Source organism: Anthonomus grandis, chromosome 3, assembly GCF_022605725.1.
Source record: "Anthonomus grandis grandis chromosome 3, icAntGran1.3, whole genome shotgun sequence".
In the NCBI taxonomy this organism is placed as follows: Eukaryota; Metazoa; Arthropoda; class Insecta; order Coleoptera; family Curculionidae; genus Anthonomus; species Anthonomus grandis.
The window spans coordinates 44,064,839-44,085,456 of record NC_065548.1 but is presented as its reverse complement, the minus strand read 5'-3'; the positions used below and the strand labels follow the sequence as shown (position 1 = coordinate 44,085,456).

Below are 20,618 nucleotides of genomic sequence, written 5' to 3'. Positions count from 1 at the left end.
ATGCTTCTCCCCAGGATCTTCAGAAGACCTGTGGCGGCGGTTTTGTTTTATACCAAAACCATCTAAATGAAAGTGAGCTTCGTCGCTAAATAAGATTTCGTCGAATGTTAAGTAATGCAAATGCAAGTCGAACTGGATAACCCTGTACTTTCAAGGCCTGTACCACTTACATTTTATTGGGATGGAAGGTACCGAATGTCAAGAATTGCGTCTTACAGCATTACGAACAGACTCGGTGTTTTCAGGAAGTTTTGCTGTCCTGGGCCGACCTGTATGCTCCTTAGGTTTGGTGGTGCCTTCTCTTTCAAATTTTTTAACTCAAAATCCAATTGAAGAGTGAAAATTAGAAAGGGCTTAAGTGCCAAAAAAAAGGTTTTGAGATAATAGAGAAAAACTAAATTAAAGTCAGAGAACTTTTTTAAGTAAAGCCTTATTAAGTATTATGCATTTAAACTGAAACGGAAGACCTACTTCTTAACAAAAATTTGCAAACTAAACTTCTTACTACAAAATAAAAATGTTTAAACAAGTAAAATTAGGAAAAGGTCTAAGTGCCATAACTGATTTTGAGTATAGAAATATTCATAAAATACATTTTACTTATTTTTTGTTCTAACCCATTGTCTTCAATCTGAAGTAGCTGTTTATAAAAACGTTGGTGTTCTGGATTTTGAAGATAAGGAATCATGCTTTGAAGACATACCTTTTTATTTTCCGACACCTTGCTTTCTGATGGCAGCTTCATTATATTAGCCCGTCTGAGTCCAGCTAAAGTTTTCTCTTTCTTTAAAACATTAACTTGCATCCCTTCTTCAAAATCAGAAAATGAAGTTTTTATCTTAATAAGTGTAGGATTCGTAGCTTCGATCGTTATTACTGTAGCTTTACTGATATTTAACTTGGTAGTGTTAATATACTCATTCGCCGCTTGTTTTAGGTCCCAAAAGCCGCGTGGAGTCGTGTCAACAACATTAAAAGGTGGAGCGTACCTTGCTGATTTTACTATTGCTTGGAGGTCTGAGGGTACAAATGCTTTAGATACTTTCTTCCGTTTTTCTACTAAAGCAAAATCTATCGCAGGGCATGAAACTATGGCCACTTACAAGAAACTTCTGTTCAATAGTGTGAAAAACACCATTGGCCACCAAAAAGATCAATGTAAACAATAAAATTCTATTCTTATTTTGACCCCCGCAATTATCACACCATATTACCAAATGCTCCTTAAGGGTCAATCCACGCTTAACAATGTATAAAAGACATGATGCAATTTCGTTGGCTCCACGAGAAGCTAGTCCCTCGTGCCACATACACATGTAGGCCTCATTTGTATCCCCAATATGAACTCCTAAGTTGTAGCAGAACAGCTGCTCATCCTCATACGAACCATGTTGCCTTCTTTGAACATCACAAACACTTATAAGCCCCATTAGAAAAGTGCTTTGTGTTTTCATATTTTGTGCATGGTACTTTTCAAAAAGAGAACGTCTTCTTTCGTGGGTAACACCTTTGCAGCTGAACTTACATTTGCATGTAATCTACAAAAAATAAACAAAGTTATAACCGGAAAAGAAAACAGTAGCTATTCTCGCGGAGATCATCCCGAACCGGTTCTGAACACGAAGGCCTACCCTACAAATACATTCACAAACCAACGTCAACACACGTATACCATTTTCTTAGTGTAATTCCTGCCTTAGCGTTGAGAACCGGTTCGGAATAATCTCCGCGAAAATAGCTAATAAGTTTGTATTCCATACCTGCTGTTCTGGATAGTTTTTTTCAGGTACTATCTTCTTTTTATAAGTTTCATATGACTTTCCACTTATTTTTAAACGACTCTGTTCACTTCTAAATGAACCACTGCCTTTAGTTCCCCTTTTTCTTTGGGTTTCTTCCATTATAATGTATTTCAAATCAAGAAATTATCACACACAACGTACACGTGCAAATGTCTAGACATAACTAAGGTAATAAATATATAGGACTTAGGCCTTTCTAAGGAAAATGCTTGCGCACATAAAACTATCGACATTTACGAGGGACTCTTTTAAAGGTAAAAATGTAATTTTGGCACTTAGAACCTTTCATAGGATATAAAGCATGGCACATAGAACGTTTCTATGTAAAAAAACTGAATTTCGAAAAAAAGGCACTTAGGCCCTTTCTAATTTCCACTCTTCAATTAATCTCGCATAAGGTGCTTCATTTATGTCGTGAATGGGCTCGATGCATACCTCGAATTGTTATCAAGGAATGATTGTTCTCGTAAAACGCACATCGCGCGCTGATCACCAGAAAACCTCTCCATTGTTACTAATTTCTCAGCCATTGCCCTGACTTACATGGTTATTACATATCGTCGGTTTACTGCCACAACAAGATAACTACATTTTTACCATTTTTGCATTTAGTGCATTTTCGTAACCAAATTTGTATATAAATTTACTAAACCAGATGTTGGACAATGGAAAGGTAGTAAATGATGTGCGCTTGTTTGGGCAATTATTCATTTTGCTCAAAACTGTACACGGCAAACTGCACATTTAACGCAAAATGTTACTTATCTGGCTTTATCAGTAAGCCGACGATATGCAGTACTTACTGCCACTACTTTGCGTAATATTTGATAGATAAATAGGTAAAAAAAACCTTCTGGGACAGGGTGTCCCTGAAGTCTGAAGTGTCCCCTGTATCTTTTTAATATATTTAAAATTTTTAGAACTATACCTCAGTCAGTCGGCACACTTATTGAATACCTAATTATCTTGTCGGAAGATTCGGATCCTGTAGTTGCCGAAAAAAGTCGAGATATTATTAACAACATTTCCAAAGATTTGTCAACAGCTCAATCTCTGGTATTTGAAAACGTTAAGGAAAGATTTTGTAATGCAATTAATAGCTTGCCTAGGAAATTTAACAGTATAGGTAATTATGATCAGAGTTAACAATATTTTAAACTATGGGATTCATTTTGTTGTGATCTATGAAAATTATATGTATTAAAGTGTACTACTAAGTTATAAAATGTATATTTTAATTGTAAGTATTAATATTTTGTTTTTATAGATGATGCAGAAAAAGTTGCGGCCCTTAATCTTCTTATTGGATATATACATTTATTTGGAGAACAGAATCTGAGCTGTGTTTTGCTATCTCCAAGTATTTTAGATAATTTGCTACAAGGTCTTTTATACATTTCTGAAATTAAAAAATCGAATATCAGTTTACTGGAAGAGTATTCTTTAAAAGGTAAGTTTCTATACATAATAATCTATTAGATAATAAAAGGTATTGATGAATGAGAACTGACACATCTTCGGGTTCCTGAGTTCATCAATTTATACAGGAGTCACACTAGACCCTCAGTCACATGTTATGTCATGTAAATGTTATTAGTAAAAATTAAAAAGAACGTTGACTTAAGTGTGAATTTAAGAAAAAAATTTAGCATTTTCATAATTAAAAAAATAGGGAATTGTGATATCTTTTTACGCAGTCCGGTTTTTTTACATTGTGTGCAAAAAGTATGGAACATTGTAATTTTTTCCACAACCTTTATATTTATGATGTTCAAGAAATCAAAATTTTATTTTATATTTAACTTCTGTTTCTAATGTGGAATATCTTTAATTTTGCTTTCTTTACTTTAATCTTAAGCTATATTGAAAGAATTCGTCCATTTTGCCCAAAGACCTTGATACAATTTACAACAAAACGAAAAAACGCAGCGTCGGTCTCAAAAACTATAATAATGTAACCACATAAATTATGGGTAACATATTTCGCTTAAAGAATTAAGCATCAGACCTGAAATATAAAATTTAAAAAAAAATAAAAAAGAGGCATTTATTTCCAACAGGTTTGTTATCCAATTACAGGAAAGAATAAATAAAATTACCAAAATATGTATAAAAATGAAAAATAAAAATGCTTAACATTCTATGTACTTAAACAGACTATCTATATACATACTAGAAAGACTCTGCATCACCTATTTACTTTATACTTTCTATAATGGACCTTAAACTGTCAACAAAAATATCGAACCGTCCATGTAAATAATTATTAATATAATTCTGACACATTATATTAATAGGGGATTTAAGCAAAATATTAGTCCTAGCGCGTCCTAATGCGCTCAATATCATCCATCGGGTAGCTTAAATTGGGTACCAAATTAAAGATCCGTATTCTATTTTTCAGCGTATGTAAGAGAAGAAAAGTAGTTTTAAAGTATTAATATTTTCAAAGTGCCGACAGTTTCGATAAATAAAACCCAACAATTTGGCAGAGTCAGAAACTATTTTTGCTACATGCTTGGCGAAACTAAATTTCGCATCATAAGTAATTCCCAGATCAATCGCCTCATCCACTCTGGCTAACAGAACATTATTTGCTCTATAGTCAAAATTGATTGGCAACAGTTTTCTAGAAAATGAGAGAATAGAGCATTTATTAACATTTAAATATAATCTATTGACATTGCACCAATTCTCTACTTTATTAAGATTTACCTGAAGGAATTCGCAATCGTCTTGAGTATCTATTTTTGTGAACAATTTTATATCATCCGCAAACAGTAAACTCTGACAAGACAGTAATTTGGCAAGATCGTTTATAAATAATAAAAAGAGAAGCGGGCTCAAATTAGATCCTTGCGGGCACTCCCGAAGCACATTTCATATATAGGAGACTTAAAGCCTTCATATTCAACAAACTGTTTACGACCTCGTAAGTAAGATTTTATTAAAGCAACTAAATCCTTAGAAAAACCAAAAAATGTTAGCTTATGAAGAAGTACAAAGTGGTCAATTTGGTCAAAAGCTTTGCAGAAATCAAGGTATATTACATCAACCTGACCTCTATTATCCAAATGCTGACACAAATACTCATTTAGGCAAGCCAGGTTTACTGTACAAGAGCGATTTTTGACGAAACCAAATTGATTAGGTGCTACGTCTAATTTGACATGGGCATTTATTCTATTATAAAGAACTATTTCAAAAAGTTTGGAGAAATTACATAAAATCGATATAGCTCTGTAATTTGGAATGTCGTTCTTCGGTCCCTTTTTGAGTATCGGGGATATTCTTGCAGTCTTCCATTTATCGGGAAATACTGTTGAAGACAAGATAAGATTAAATATGTGGGCAATAGGCCCTGACAAAACGCGAATACAATCTTTAACGATAAGACTTGGTACTCCATCGGTACCGGAGGTCAACTTACTTTTTAGTTTCTTAGAGGCGGTGACAATTTCATCTTCCGAAAAATTATAAGAGCAATTTAGAGAGTTGTTAATAGTCTGGCTCGATTCAATACCAACATTAATACTAGATGGGTCCGACTCAATATATACGCTTTGAAATAAAGTTCCAAATGCATCCACAATTTGCTGTGGATCTTTTATTGGACGATCCTAAAACAGCATTACTCCGGGAATAAATAAATAAATAAATAAATAAAGAAGTTTATTTAGCATAATAGCTACATACATTACAATAATCATAATTATAATATAAAGCAATACTAAAGTCTACAAAGAAAATAAACTACAGTAATAATAATAAACCAATAAAAGGTACATACAGGGCTACAATAGGTATAATAGAGTGGTGATCAGCGTAATAAAAGAAAACGTACACAACAATTATTGGTATAAATAAAACCCAATCTAGGACAAATGGTTGACATTGAAACTAACACAAATGGTATAATAAAACTTATAACTAAAATCATAAAAATAATATAATGTACAACACAAAAAAAAATAGAAATACTCTTAGCTATCCCTATTTAAAAGATGTTTTCTCAATAGCCTCCTAAACTGGTTTACATTATCACAGGCAATTTATTAAATTCTATTGAGCCTCTAAATAAAATCGAATTAAGTAACTGAACAGGGTTACACCTATCCACTATGGCGAAATCTTGACGATAGTAGAATCTAGTATTGTATGTGTGTACAGGGTGGCCAAATAAGAATGCGAGGTACTGTATCTGGGAAACTATTCATCGTAGAAGCTTGCGATAAAAAAATTTATTACTAAAATGGCCAAGAGAATGACCTGGAAAATATTTTCAAGTTTCTAAAATGGCCGCTAGGGGGCGCAACTGCAATCTTGAATCTAGAAAACTGATGTTTCTGTAAATTTTGCTGAATTAACCTAACAAAAAAATAGCTGATTATTAAAGTAGAGACTAATCCAAACCTTTTTTATTTGAATAATTTTGCTGTATCTCTAAAAATAAAGTGGTGGGGGGTGTTCAAAAGTTGGCTTAAAACACACCCTGTATACTAAAAACGCCTTAGCCGATTTTATCAAACTTGGGCTAGTTGAAAAGAGCTATTATTAAGCTACGAATATGATTATATTTCATGTTTTTTTAGTTTTACATCTCGCCGCTAGAGGGCTTTTTTCGGCTTTCTGACACAAATGACTAATTTTCTCAAAAAACTTAAATGCAATGGTATAAATTTTTTTATACAAAAAAATAGCTTAATGACGCCTAAATATGCTTGCGAAAACCGAATCTTAATATCTTTATCCTAACCTAAAATTTAGGCCAAAGAAAATTTTATATGGAAATCCCTTAATATTTATAAAAACTACAAAATAATTTATTTCGAATTTCTTTTTTAATGTAAGTTGTGGCCCTATAAAGGACCGATTTTAAAAAGAAAGGGTTTTAATGCCCCCGTAAATGCTCGAAATGCTGACCATCACGCTCTATGCATTGCTGAAGACTCTCATGGGTAGATAGAACTGCAGCTTCAATTTCGGCTCTCGGTATGGTATGTATTGCATTACGAATGCGGTTTTTCATATCTTCTCTAGTCGTAGGCTGAGTCTGAAATACAATGTCCTTTAACCGCCCCCATAAATAGAAATCAAGACAGGTTAAGTCTGGGGATCGCGGAGGCCATGGAAACAGGCTTCCTCTTCCAATCCACCATTAATACTTACCTTTTAGTGATATTAGGTAATATTTTCAAAAATGGTAAATTTTGTTTTCAAAAGTAGTGAATTTTAAAAAATTCCAAAATAATTAGTATAAAAAAATTAAAATTTAAGGGTATAAAATATTCTTTAGCCTATATTTTAGGTTAGGAACAAGATATCTAGTTGCGGTTTTCGCAAGATTATTTAGACATCATTTAGCTATATTTTTATGAAAAAAAAATCATATCAACGCATTTAAGTTTTTTGAGAAAATTAGTCATTTGTATCAGAAAGCCGAAAAAAAGCCCTCTAGCGGCGAGATGTAAAACTAAAAAAACATGAAATATAATAATATTCGTAGCTTAATAATAGCTCTTTTCAACTAGCCCAAGTTTGATAAAATCGGCTAAGGCGTTTTTAGTATACAGGGTGTGTTTTAAGCCAACTTTTGAACACCCCCCACCACTTTATTTTTAGAGAAACAGCAAAACTATTCAAATAAAAAAGGTTCGGATTAGTCTCTACTTTAATAATCAGCTATTTTTTTGTTAGGTTAATTCAGCAAAATTTACAGAAACATCAGTTTTCTAGATTCAAGATTGCAGTTGCGCCCCCTAGCGGCCATTTTAGAAACTTGAAAATATTTTCCAGGTCATTCTCTTGGCCATTTTAGTAATAAATTTTTTTCGCTCGCATTCTTATTTGGCCACCATGTACATCCTCAAAGGATTTTAACTTATCACAGACATAGCTGGGTAACAAACGATGTTTCAATTTAAATATAAACAAATATACATTAAACTTTATACGTTTAGTCACAGACATCATATTTAGGACACTTAACATACATTTAATTGGTGTATATCGATCACATTTTAAAATCAATCTCATAGCTCTATTCTGTATTACTTCCAACTGGTGTATTTTATATTGTGGCAGATTAAACAACAACGTGGAGCAATACTGCAAATGCGGAAGTGCATTGCTATTAAACAAAAGCAACTTTGTGCTCATGGAGAGGTTTCTTCCCACTCTGGTGATAAATCCAACTTTTTTGGAGAATTTTCGCATGACGTAGTCTGCATGTGCACAAAAGCTTAAATTGGCATCTAGAATAGTACCCAAATACTTAATTTCACTCTCATAAAGAATGATATCCCCATTTACAGTAATGCTCACACTATCCATGTCTATTTGATTAAGTCGTGACTTTTTGCCAAATATGCGAATACGTGAAATTCCTTTCTTATTCTGCACATAGTTCCAAAAATCGGAGGAGTCTACATTAATTCGATTTTAGGCTGTTCGAGAAAATTCTAAAAAATCAATCCTAATTTTTTCTTTAATATTGCTTCGAACCATTTTAAACTGATTTTCATAATAATGAGTTCTGTATTTCTTGAGTTTTTTCCGAATTAAATTCTTTAGTTTGATTTTTTTTATGATATCAGAATTAAACTAGACTGGAAATTTATATTTTTTAACGATTTTAAGCGGAACTGCTCTATGAAATATTTCATTAAGTGTACTGTAAAAGCTGTCGCAAGATACATTAGGATCTAAAGAGGCAAACACCTCCTGCCAGTCAGCAGCTTCAATTAAGCTATATAACATGGGATAATTAGCACGTCTTAAATTGAAACAATTCTGTACCAGTCAATGGTGGGTGAAATTATTAGTCTGAGGTAATTTACCCTTTAAATTCATAATTAATGAAGGATGATAAGAATCACATTCAACAAAAGAAAAACTACTCACATGAATTTCACACTCAGACAAATTGGTTATCACTAAATCTTGAATTCTTCCATTGGTAACATTTTAAACTCGAGTTTAACAGCTAACAATACACCTTCACTCTTCGACAATCCAGTTCTGTCTAGACTTCGGTCACATCGGTGTACATCGTAGATGTCCGGAAACAGTTCAGAGTTCGCGACATTATTTTGTAAATTCGTCTCTGTCAAGCCGATAATGTCCATTTCCGCTAAGCAAACTTCATTGTAAAACGGAATCACTTTTTAATTTAAACCGCGAACATTTTGATAATAAAAATCTATACTGTCAGGATGGGAAATCAAGTGTAGCAGATGAATCTACGAGTGGTTTCTGCATACCCTTGTTAGGCGTTTTTTGTTGAATTGTGTTTGAGAAGCGACGAGATGGATGTTGCATGTACCTCCACTTCTTCACATATACTTTCTTAGGCCAATTGTCAGCTTTAGTAATTACGCTGAGATATTCGTTAGGTACAACGATCTTAAAGGAATTCGATGTTCCACTTGTTCTGAGCTTAACAACTGTGATAAAGGCATCTTCTTCCCTAGGCACTATATCTTTAAGATGTGTTAAAGATTTATCTATAAGATAAAAAAAAGTTTATCTATAAGATTTTAAAATATTATCTGAAACAGTGTAATTTAGGTTGGATACATGAATACTGTGGGTAGTCAAATGAGCCCCAAGTTCACACCTTATATTATCCTGAGCCAAGTGATTAGTAGGATGATTGAATTTCAGACTATCTAGTTTCTGCTGAATGCCATTGACTTTTATTTCAAATTCTGAGGTATCCACTTTTAATTTCATCTGAGATTTACTATCTTTAATATCCTGCTCCAGAGATGTTAGCTTTTTGCTAACATCACTTATTATAATAAATACACCTCTTTGCAAGACAAAGTTTGTAAAAATATTAAAAATTAAAAATATTACCTGAATGGTCAAACACACACATACTATCTACTAACCACACGATAACACTTGGAGTAAAATCGCCTAATTACAACAAGATACTTTTTATAAAAAACTCAAAATATTTATATTAAACATAAAATCAGTCATGTGCTTTAAACCCATAGCCGTGGAAGCTATGGGTTCTGCTTATTATAGGCAAAAGCTTTATAACGTTGCACTATCGAGGCTTGATATATGATTTAGGAGTAAAAAAAGTAAGCGTGAGACTGAGTAAGGTTATTAAAGATAAGTCCCTGTGAAAATATCATTAAAGCAAGTTTGAATACCACCTTTCTACTCTTGTGGCACTGGTGAATAACCTACGCATTTTCAAGAACTGTAAAACTATGCCATGTCATCAGAAGATAGATAGCAAAAGCAGACTTAGTCCTGATAGTCCTACATAAACAACAGAACAACGTGCACAGTGTACGCACTCTAAACCAGACTTAGAGAGAGGTTTTGGTTTATTTAAAGTCTCTATTAAGTTTTTTTCCAGTGAATTACTTGTCTTAAAATCTATGCTAACAAAAGGGTAACAACAGTGTTATTCTTTGGAGGATAAATAACATGGTATGACCGTTTCTACCGGTTATAAAATTTAAAGTAAAGTTTATATGACACACCTAAAGGAAAATTATCATTTAAAGCTAATGTTTAATTATATTGTTCTCTTTTAAAAAAGCAGATTTAGATAAAGGTGATTTAAAAAGGCTGTAAAGTAAAGAATTAAAAGCAGCAAATTTATGTTGATGGGGAGAATTTGAGTTAAATTGAATGACGTTGTCGGTGGATGGCGGTTTTCTGTAAACATTGAAAGATATTCATATATTCAGTTTATCTGAAGAACAAATTTAAGAAGGATAGTTTCATATGTGACTGTTTTTCTAAAGTATATGTTCTATTATGATGGATAGGATTGATAAACCTTAAGAAACCAGTCATCTACACTGCCTACCCACAAAACAAAAACTTCTTCAAAAGAAGTTCTGCTGCAGAACTAAATAAAGGAGCGGAAATTAGGTTATCTATGACTACTTTGAGAGGAGTTGTGGAATTAAGGAGTTTTTTAATAATAGTAGTACATTCCCCTGATGGAATACTAGGAAAAAGATTTTTAATGTCCAAGAAAAGTAAAATGGCGTTCTCCGGAATTACAACATTTTTCAGGTGACCTGTGCATATTCCATTGAGTTCTTTATATGAGGTTAGTTCAAATATATAAGGTAGTTCAAATTTAGACAAAAGCTCTGGCACGTTTATTTGCTATCGGAAAAAATTTACTGTTTTTCTAGGTCCTTTTCCTTACTAGTTACACATTTTGTGTACCTTTTCAAAAGTTTTCTAATGCCAGTATCGAAGAATTTCTTGGGCAACTCGGACAGCCGTGTGTGCACAAACTCCTCTACCTAGTCGTGGGTGTTGAATTTTTGACCTCCGAGGGTTTCTTTCAGTGGCCCAAACATGTGGTAGTCTCTGGATGATAAATCCGGACTGTAAAGAGCGTGTTTCAGTACCTTCCACCCCAATTTCGATATTGTATTAAGCGCGTGACACGCGGTATGAGGAAGCATTGTATGGTGTATTGTATTGGTGCAAGTATGAAGATAAATCGCACTTCGTGCTAGAATGCTCCTCCGTTTCGAGCAATAAACTTGTTTCACGGGTGTTTTCAGAAGATTAGTATGCAGAGGAGTAGAGTAGTACGCAGCATTGGTGGAACGTTGGGTGCGCAGGAAGTTGTGCGCGACGAATATTGTCTGGTGTAATGATGGTTCGCGGTCGACGGTGATCTCGACGGTTTCGTCGGCATCTTTGAATGCTTTGGCCTATTTAAACGCCTTCTTACACTAAAACACGAATGACAATACGTTGCCCAATAGCGGTCGGCACTTGACATGCACATGACATGAAACATGCGCTCATGACGAAAACTATGCCACACTCGTCATTCGTAAGGGACCCAGTTGGCACATACTCTAGCCAAGCCCTTTAAAACATAAATGCGTGCCATATACAGCATTTGCCTCCATCAAATTTGAATTTCCCTCCTAGAATAAAGATTACAAAAATCAGTAGTCCTCCTTAAAATATTATTGAGCCACGCGGACAATTTATAGCCAGGTGAGTCCACAAAAGACACAACACTAACCGGGTAACTTGCCTTATATATTTTGGGAAAATCAAACAAAGGTGGTGTTCTAGGTAGGGTTCATGGGGTATGAGATAAACTTGGAAGTTTAAAAATACTCAAGTTAAAAGACATTGCTCCAAGCTATTTTTCACATTACTAAAAAAATTAAGTGTAGGATCTTTATTAACAAGAGAAAAGTCATTAGACAGAAGGAAATTCGGTGACCTTATCAACGTAATCAGATTTATTTATGACTATCAACCAATACACCTTTTTCTGTTTTCGTTAATAACAAATTGTAAGATTTGATTGAGATTGAAGTGGGTTCTATTGATATTATTTAATGGAAAAATATTTTCCTTATTAAAGAATTAAGGAATCTAATGACATTGGCCCTAAGAATATTTTTATTAAGAATTTTAGATGAGAATGATGCTCTTAGCCTCTACTGCCAGAACACCATTAACCACTTTCTAAGAAAAATTTAATTTTAAATTAAGTATATTTTTTTCTTTAGATGTAAAAGAGACATTTGACAGATTTAAAAACCTTAAAACTAAAATTATGAAGCTTCTTATTTATCCTATTAAAAGTTTTTGTCATCAAAAACTTGTATCATCTCTGAGACTGAGATTTAATATTTTTTTACAAAGGCTTCGGTACAAATAAGTAGTGGTTACAAAAGCAATTTTGAACGAAAAATGGTGATAAAATGTAAAATTAAAGAAATACCTATCTAAATTAAATGTTCGAATTGAGCACCGTTAACAACCTGACAATAACCAAGGCGATTTAAAAATTCCTTTTGAACGTTGTCAATGACATCTAGAGTAATATTTCTAATTTCCTGGCGTATTTGTTTTTTTAAATCTTCTAAACTTGCTGGTTTAGTGACATACACTTTACTTTTTAAGTATCCCCATGAAAAGTAATCGAGGGGAGTTAAATCTGGCGATCTCGTCTACCTATCCAACGATTTGGAAAAACTTCATCTAGATAATTGCGAACGGGTAAAGCATAGTGTGGCGGGGCTCCATCTTGCTGAAAAAAAAATTACGTTGGTGCATGTCGGGTTCTTCCAAACCCGGATACAAAGTTATCAGAGCGGGGATAAAATCATTTTGAAGAAAGTCCAAATACCTCTCACCAGTGAGTGTCATCAAAAAAGTAAGGTCCTAAAACTCTTCCTTCCGCTATACCGCACCACAAATTGACTTTTTGAGGGCGTTGTGAATGACATTCTGTGAACCAATTAGTGTTTTCGGTCGCCCAGGGTCGACAATTCTGTCTGTTCACATGGCCGTTTAGAGTAAACGTTGCAAGTAAGAATATTTTATAAGGGTGGAACTTTGCTTTTTTCTTCAGTTATTGAACCTCGACCAGTTTTTTGAGTGTCCCGAATTCACGAAACTTTGCTTCTGAAACTTTGCGAGCGATCAGGATGAGTTGCATTAAGCAACTGAACCACCTCCTTTTGAGTACGCGACATATCTCCGAAACCAATCACGCACAAGATTTCGACTCTTTCACGTTCGGTTAATTTTCTCATATTTCATACAATAACAGTAGGTAATAAAGTGTAGTTACTAATAAAACGCAGGATGACAGTGCTTTCTCCTCTCAAAAAGAATAAACATCACTTGCAAATGTAAAAATACTTTAAATAGTTGCACCAAAATATATTCACTTTTTGATATCGACAACAACAACTAAAAAAAACAAAATACCAACATTTAATTTAGATAGATATTTCTTTATTTTTACCTTTTGTCGTCATTTGTCGTTAAAAATTGCTTATATAACCACTATTCATTTGTACCATATCCTTTGTAAAAAAATGCGTTCTTTCTGATTCTGCATTAAGAAATGGTGGTTTTCATTTAAAAAACATATTGATGACGTCATATCTTTTTTGAGTCACCCTGTATATTTAGTTTCTACGTACAAAAAACCCTAAACCCAATATTAAAATCGAAGTTTCCGTTCATTCCATTTTTATTGAATTTATCCGCTGCTTTACGGATGCACTGTATATTCGTGAACTACCTTGGCTCTTATTACATCAAAGAGTGTGATGCACCTCTTACCAAGTAAGTTCGATCTGCATCGTCCTTCACTTTTATTAACTTTCATTCAATAAGCTATTCCAGCCATAAGAAATAGTAATCAAATGCTTGTCTACTAATATCAGCAGGCCAACTATGAGTGTATCAATATTTATTTTTTAAACACTGATTTATCATTTCTAATAACAAAGACAGTCAGTCTTGGGACTTGAGTAAAGTTCTTGTATGACATGCAAAAATGTCGCCTATCGCAAATACAAAAGATATGGTTCAGCCAATAATTATCTGATTTACTCAAATCTGCGCAGAGAATCCAAATATCATATACCTGTCTTTAGCTGAATTTATCTCAAATATAGAGCACAAAATTCCAACTAAAATCAAGCAATTTTGGATATACATAAACTCTCCGAAGAAGGACGCTGGTATTCCTTTCATAATGTATCATGGTGACATTCGATTGTGTGATTTTTAATCCACTGTATTCGGACTATTCTACAAGTGCTAACGATTACATCTCCAACATTTCCGTCGGCTCCAATATCCAACGGAATTCCACCTGTATTTTTAAAGAGCTGCCTAAATTTACTTTCTCTCCCGCTATATAGGATATTCCAAGGAACCTTTAACCACAGCTTCTTGTCTTTTTGTTGGAAAAAATCTACTATTCTTAATTTTTAAGTCGGGTAGCAGGTCTTATGTAGCGAACTACAGATGAATCTATCTTCTTTCCATTTCATCAAAAATAACGCAATCAAAACTTACAGAAGCATTGTTTAATACATAAAAACATCATATCGCCCCTAATCATCATGGGTTAAATTTTTTTTAACCTAGCTATATGTCAAAACTTCTTCATTGATTTAGTAGAGCAGGTAGGTGCTGTCAGGTATACTTCCTCGACACAATATTTCAAAAGACTTTGATAGTGTCAACTATGCTCTCCTCTTGAGAATGCTGTCAGCAACTGGGTTTGGTGGTTCTCTGTGGATAGTCATATTTATACGACCGCAGCCAGTTTGTTTCTATTGGAGGAGCAGTCTCTAGTCAGAGTCACTTCTGGTGTTCTCCAGGGTTTACATATGGTTTTTACTCTTTTCATTTTTCATCAACAATGCTGTTGGCTGTTTTGAGGCCAGTTTTTGCTTGCGGTAACCTGAAATTCTTCAGTGCAGTTACTACAGATACGAGCTTGCAGGGAGACTTGCATCGTTTATTCACTTAAGGTGACAAGAATTATCTCACATTGAACGTCTCCAAGGGTAAGCGCATGAGATTCTTTAAGTGTAGTGATCTCATAAGTCACTCTTACTTCATAAAACAGTCACATGTAAGAAAAGTGGATCAAATTAATGACTTGGAAGTTCTTTAACCTGTACCTGGATAATAATTTGTCAATAACATCTAGAATGCTGGGATTCATAAAAAGTTAAATCTAATAACTGATTCGGGAGCTTTAACATGCCTTTATGATGCCTTATTATTAAAGCCTAAGAAGCATTATTGAGTATTGTAGCGTTATATGGTCTCTAGCCTATTCCTATAATATAGAAAGTATTGAGAAAATGCAGAAAAAATTTATCAAATATCTGATTTTCATTTTTTTTTCCTGTCCAAAATATTGCCTATGGACACAAGACCGTTATTATGAGGAATGCAGTCTTTGTCTATACAATGCGGTATTAATGTAAATAATCTAACCTCTTGCGACTAATTCGTTAGCAATTACCAATTTAGGATCTCGCCAAAGAGAACTATAATATATAGGCTATTTAAACCAGAGTCTTCGGACAAATTAGGGTCAAACTGCATTTATGCAAAGTATAGAGCCCTTCATTAACGTCGATATTTTCTGCATTAGACTGAACAATCTTAAAAGACAATTGCTTCTTATCAATGTGTGCCAATAAGTTTCAATTGTTTGTCATTTGTGTATTGTATAACCACTGTGCTTTGAGTTCATACATACTGATTGTTGTAACTGTTGATTGATTGTTTTTGCAGAAATTGAAAATAATGATTTGTCTAAGCGTTTAAAATATGCAGGGTGTTAAAAACAAGCGGGTTCTATTTTTTGCCTACGCTGTGTATCATAGGAATTATGCTACTGGTGCATAAAACATCAACGGATTTATTGATATTGTCAGATTTTTAGTTTAATCTTTATGTGATCGATTATACTTTGGTTGTTCTTAAATTTGGTATTTAATTCTTACGATGGTCATATTATTATCCGTCAATATTTTGGATTTCAGATTTAAATGCAGAAAGTGTCCCTAACTGGATTAATTTTCAATATTTTAACAACGATAATGTAAGAACAAAACTGAACGATTTTTGTGCAAAACTAGCGAAACATAATTGTTTTGAACTGGTCCACGACTATTTATATGACATTTATCTAAATGTACCAAGTAAAAGAAACGAAGCTGTATATTTGACTAATTTCCATATTACAGGTGAGGAATTTTAAAATCTATCTATATTTTAATATTGTTTTATAGCAACCGTAACTAACAAGTTTAATTATAATTTTTTTATTAATTTTAGGCCTGGAAGATACACAAATAAATAAATACTGGTCCCTTATTAAAAATATTATAAATATATATACAGAAGATCATATTAACGATCTAAATGCAGCTTTAGATTCTGAAGAATATTCCGTTGAAATGATTCAGTCGAATATAATTCTGATTTGTCTTTTAACTGAAGGCTTAGGCAGAATTAGCCTTACTATAGGTAGCAAGTTTCAAAATCTGCTTTTAAAAACGTTGTACGTGGTTTTGGAAAAAGCAGGTACGTATTATATTTAAAGATAGAAAATACCAAATACAAATACAAAAAGATTTATTTCGAAGTTATCACTCCTAGTTTTATTTAATTTAATGTATAGCACATGAAACCGGTAATTGAACCTGGATAAACCCGGTACTTTTTCTTGCTCGTATTGCAGTTTTTAAGCTAGTGAGAAAATCAAACTTAATGAATCAGTTGTCTAATATTGACTTTAAATTTTAGGAAGTGGGCATCCTCTCATCAAGCGTTCTGGTCTTTTTGCTTTAAAAAACATAACACAAGCATGTGGATACGTTCACGTAACCGATCTTATAAATGCAAACTTCGATTTTTTCTCATATCACGTCCAAAGAAAGCTCGGGAAGTTAGAAAACAAAGAGGGAGTTTTAAATGTGCTTTCGGTAGTTTTACAATATAGCAATGTGGACGTTTTATTGCCAATGAGAAACATATTTGAGGAGGTAAGGAGTAATATACATATTTTTATAATAATAAGTAAAGCTATAGTTTTCGTGATTAGTAGTTTGTATGTTATATAAATGTGTGTTAGTTAAGTACAACATTTTCATCAAATTCTGTAGCGCGTGGATAAACAATGGGTTTCATAGTTTGATGCCTGTAATCGCTTACTGTTAAAAACATTTTAATACGAACTAGATTAACCCGAAAGTCTATCAAAACTCCAGCTCAAACCATCAAAGTTCCGTCTTGATATCTTTCGCCGAATTACGAATTTAATTCGATAGAAAAAGTGGGCTGTATATTTGTATTATTTTAGAAAACATGTACAGGGTGGCCAGATAAGAATGCAAAGTGCTGTATTTTGGAAACTATTCGTCGTAGAGACTTGCGGTAAAAAACTTTATTACTAAAGTGGCCAAAAAAATACTGTGGAAAATATTTTCAGATTTCCAAGATGGTCGCCAGGGGGCGTAACAGCTATCTTAAACGTTTTAAGTGATTTTTCACTGAAATTTACCCAGTAAATGTTACGAAAAAATATACGCTTTTTAAAGCTCAGCTCTACTCAAATAATTTTTGTTTAACACTTTGTGACGTATCTATTAAAATAAAGTGGTGGGGGGTAATTCAATGTTTTTTAAAATAAACAGCTGTAACTCCTAAACGACTGAACGCATTTTAACAAACTTGGTCTCGTTGAAAAAAAACATTTATTGCTACATCAAATCCGTCTTATCTGTGATATATCTAGTGCTTAGTAATGCCGCTAGAGCGCGTTTTTTGATCTTTTAACAGAAAATTGCAAAATTCTCTAAAAAATTAAATGCAATAATATGACTTTTTTTTCATAAAAATGTAGTGAAATGATAGTTAAATAGGCCGTATCTCGATATCTTATTCGTAGCCTGAAATATCGAAGAAAGAATATCTAGTTATCATATAATTTTAATATTACACCAATATTTATTTGTCTTTTTTCAAGGTTCAATGATAAAATGTTTTAATTTAGTAATTTTTAAATATTCTTTGTTCAAAAAGTTTTAAAAAAATACGCGTATGGGTATAATAACAAAAATGACCGATTTTGAAATAAAAGTAATGCCTCCTTAAATGCTCGAACTGTCTTCCATCAAACTGAATGCATCATTAGCATGGAGCCGCTTATGCGTGCACATTACAGCAGCTTCAATTTCTGCTCTTGACAGGCTGTAAATGGCTTCTTATATTCCTATTTTCATGTCGTCTCTAGTTGTTGGTTGAATTTGGTAAACAATATCTTTCAACCGACCCCATAGGTATAATTCCAAACAGGTCTGGGAAGGAAATATACTTCCTCGGCCAATCCACCTTTGTTGAAATCTTAAATCTACATGTTCTTGCACATTTCTTGATAAATGTGCTGGGCAACCGTCTAGTTGCAAAAACATATTTTGTCGTAATTGCAGGGGTATATCTTCTAATAAAAGAGGCAAATGGTTCATCAGAAAATCAAGAAATACGGCACCATTTAGTGGTTGTTCAAAGAAATAGGGACCTATAATAGTTTCGCCCAGACTGCCACACCACACATTGAGACTCCAATGGTCTCGATGTTGGACCTCCCGCAACCAGTGAGGATTGTTGTCACACCAATAATGCATATTATGCAAATTAATGTTTCCATCACTCCTAAAAGTGACCTCATCTGTCCAAAGAATTTCGGATAAAAATTCTTTATTTTTCCTAATGCTGCCCAACATCCAATGACAATAATCTAACCGTCGGTCAAAGTCTCCGCGATTCAAGGTTTGATATAAAACCATATGATATGGGCGCAGTCTAAAAATTTGAAAAAACACATTGCGAAATATGTAAAGTAGCAGTTTTTGTGACATAAATATTTAGTTGTGATCCTTTAAAATGTTTAGAATAGAGTGAATGAGACATTGCTCTGATACTAACGTGGGGATTGAATTCTACGTATGCTAATACATTAATAATATTGTCTTCCCTTGTTCTAGCCGAGTTTTTTCGCAACTGAGGTCGAAAGCTGCCAGTATTACGAAAATTTCGCACTAAACGCGGAAAAATTCCCGCATCGCGTAAACGCCGATTTGGATATCGAGCTCTGTATACCAACTTTGAGCCAATGCCGCATTTTGAAGACATTCAAAATATACCGCAATCATATCGACAGCTTGATCATTAGTAAAAGGCATTTTAATAGCTTTAACGCTTTACTTATGTGTGCAACGAACACAAATTGCACTGCCTAATTTTAATATTTATTGACAAGTTAATTTTAGGCATTTCTTTTTTCCTCCATGGCCTACTCTTCAATATTCTGCCTACCTTGCACTTGCATTTTATATGCATTGATTATTATGCCCCTACGCGTTTTTTTTTTTAATTTTTTGAACAAAGAATATTTTAATTATTTAAAAATTATTAAATTAAGACATTTTATCATTGAACCTTAAAAAAAAGACAAATAAATAACAATAAATATCGGTGTAATAGCGACTTATTAAAATTATATGATAACTAAATATTCTTTCTTCGATATTTCAGGCTACGAATAAGATATCGAGATGCGGTTTTCATTGGCCTATTAAACTATCATATCACTACGTTTTTATAAAAAAAGTCATATTATTGCATTTAATTTTTTAGAGAATTTTGCAATTTTCTGTTAATAGATCAAAAAACGCGCTCTATCGGCATTACTAAGCACTAGATATATCACAGACAATACGGATTTGATGTAACAATAAATGTTTTTTCCAACGAGACCAAGTTTGTTAAAATCCGTTCAGTCATTTAGGGGTTATAGCTGTTTATTTTAAAAAACATTGAATTACCCCCCACCACTTTATTTTAATAGATACGTTACAAAGTGTTAAAAAAAATTATTTGAGTAGAGCTGAGCTTTAAAAAGCGTATATTTTTTTGTAACATTTACTGGGTAGATTTCAGTGAAAAATCACTTAAAAAGTTTAAGATGGCGATTACGCCCCCTGGCGACCATCTTGGAAATCTAAAAATATTTTCCACGGTATTATTTTTACCACTTTATTCATAAAATTTTTTACCGCAAGTCTTTACGACGAATAGTTTCCAAAATACAGCACTTTGCAGTCTTATCTAGCCACCCTGTACTTAATGTAAGAAATGGAAAGGCATTTACTTGTGGTTCCTCAATTCCATCCAGCACTGATCCCTGTCGCTGATATTATCCATTTAGCACAACCACCTTTAATTGCATAGCCTTGCACAGTACTTTATTGTATTATTAATTGAAATTTGCAACTTTAGTGTCTAAGTTAAAAACCCAAAATTCGACAGCGCCTCCATTGTTTTTGGTACTCTCTGCGTGTACAGCGTCGACGTGACGTCGTCGTGCCTTACCGGTTGCGCTGAGCGTTTAGAAGTAAAAATAATAAACAGGTTCGCAAAATCGTGTTTAGGCCATTAAATTTATAACACAAAAATATA

The 20,618-nt window shown here is 33.4% G+C and overlaps 1 protein-coding gene across 3 annotated transcripts in view; it reads left to right on the top strand.

Annotated features, from left to right (window-relative positions):
• The window catches only part of LOC126734719 (TELO2-interacting protein 1 homolog), a 161,724-nt gene that overhangs the window by 68,973 nt on the left and 72,133 nt on the right, over window positions 1-20,618 (top strand). For all 3 annotated transcript variants that reach the window (XM_050438442.1, XM_050438444.1, XM_050438441.1), the window contains 5 exons: window positions 2,723-2,928; window positions 3,070-3,252; window positions 16,139-16,342; window positions 16,434-16,682; window positions 16,905-17,143. In XM_050438442.1, coding sequence (XP_050294399.1) covers window positions 2,723-2,928; window positions 3,070-3,252; window positions 16,139-16,342; window positions 16,434-16,682; window positions 16,905-17,143 — 1,081 coding nt within the window. The remainder of the gene's footprint in view (window positions 1-2,722; window positions 2,929-3,069; window positions 3,253-16,138; window positions 16,343-16,433; window positions 16,683-16,904; window positions 17,144-20,618) is intronic.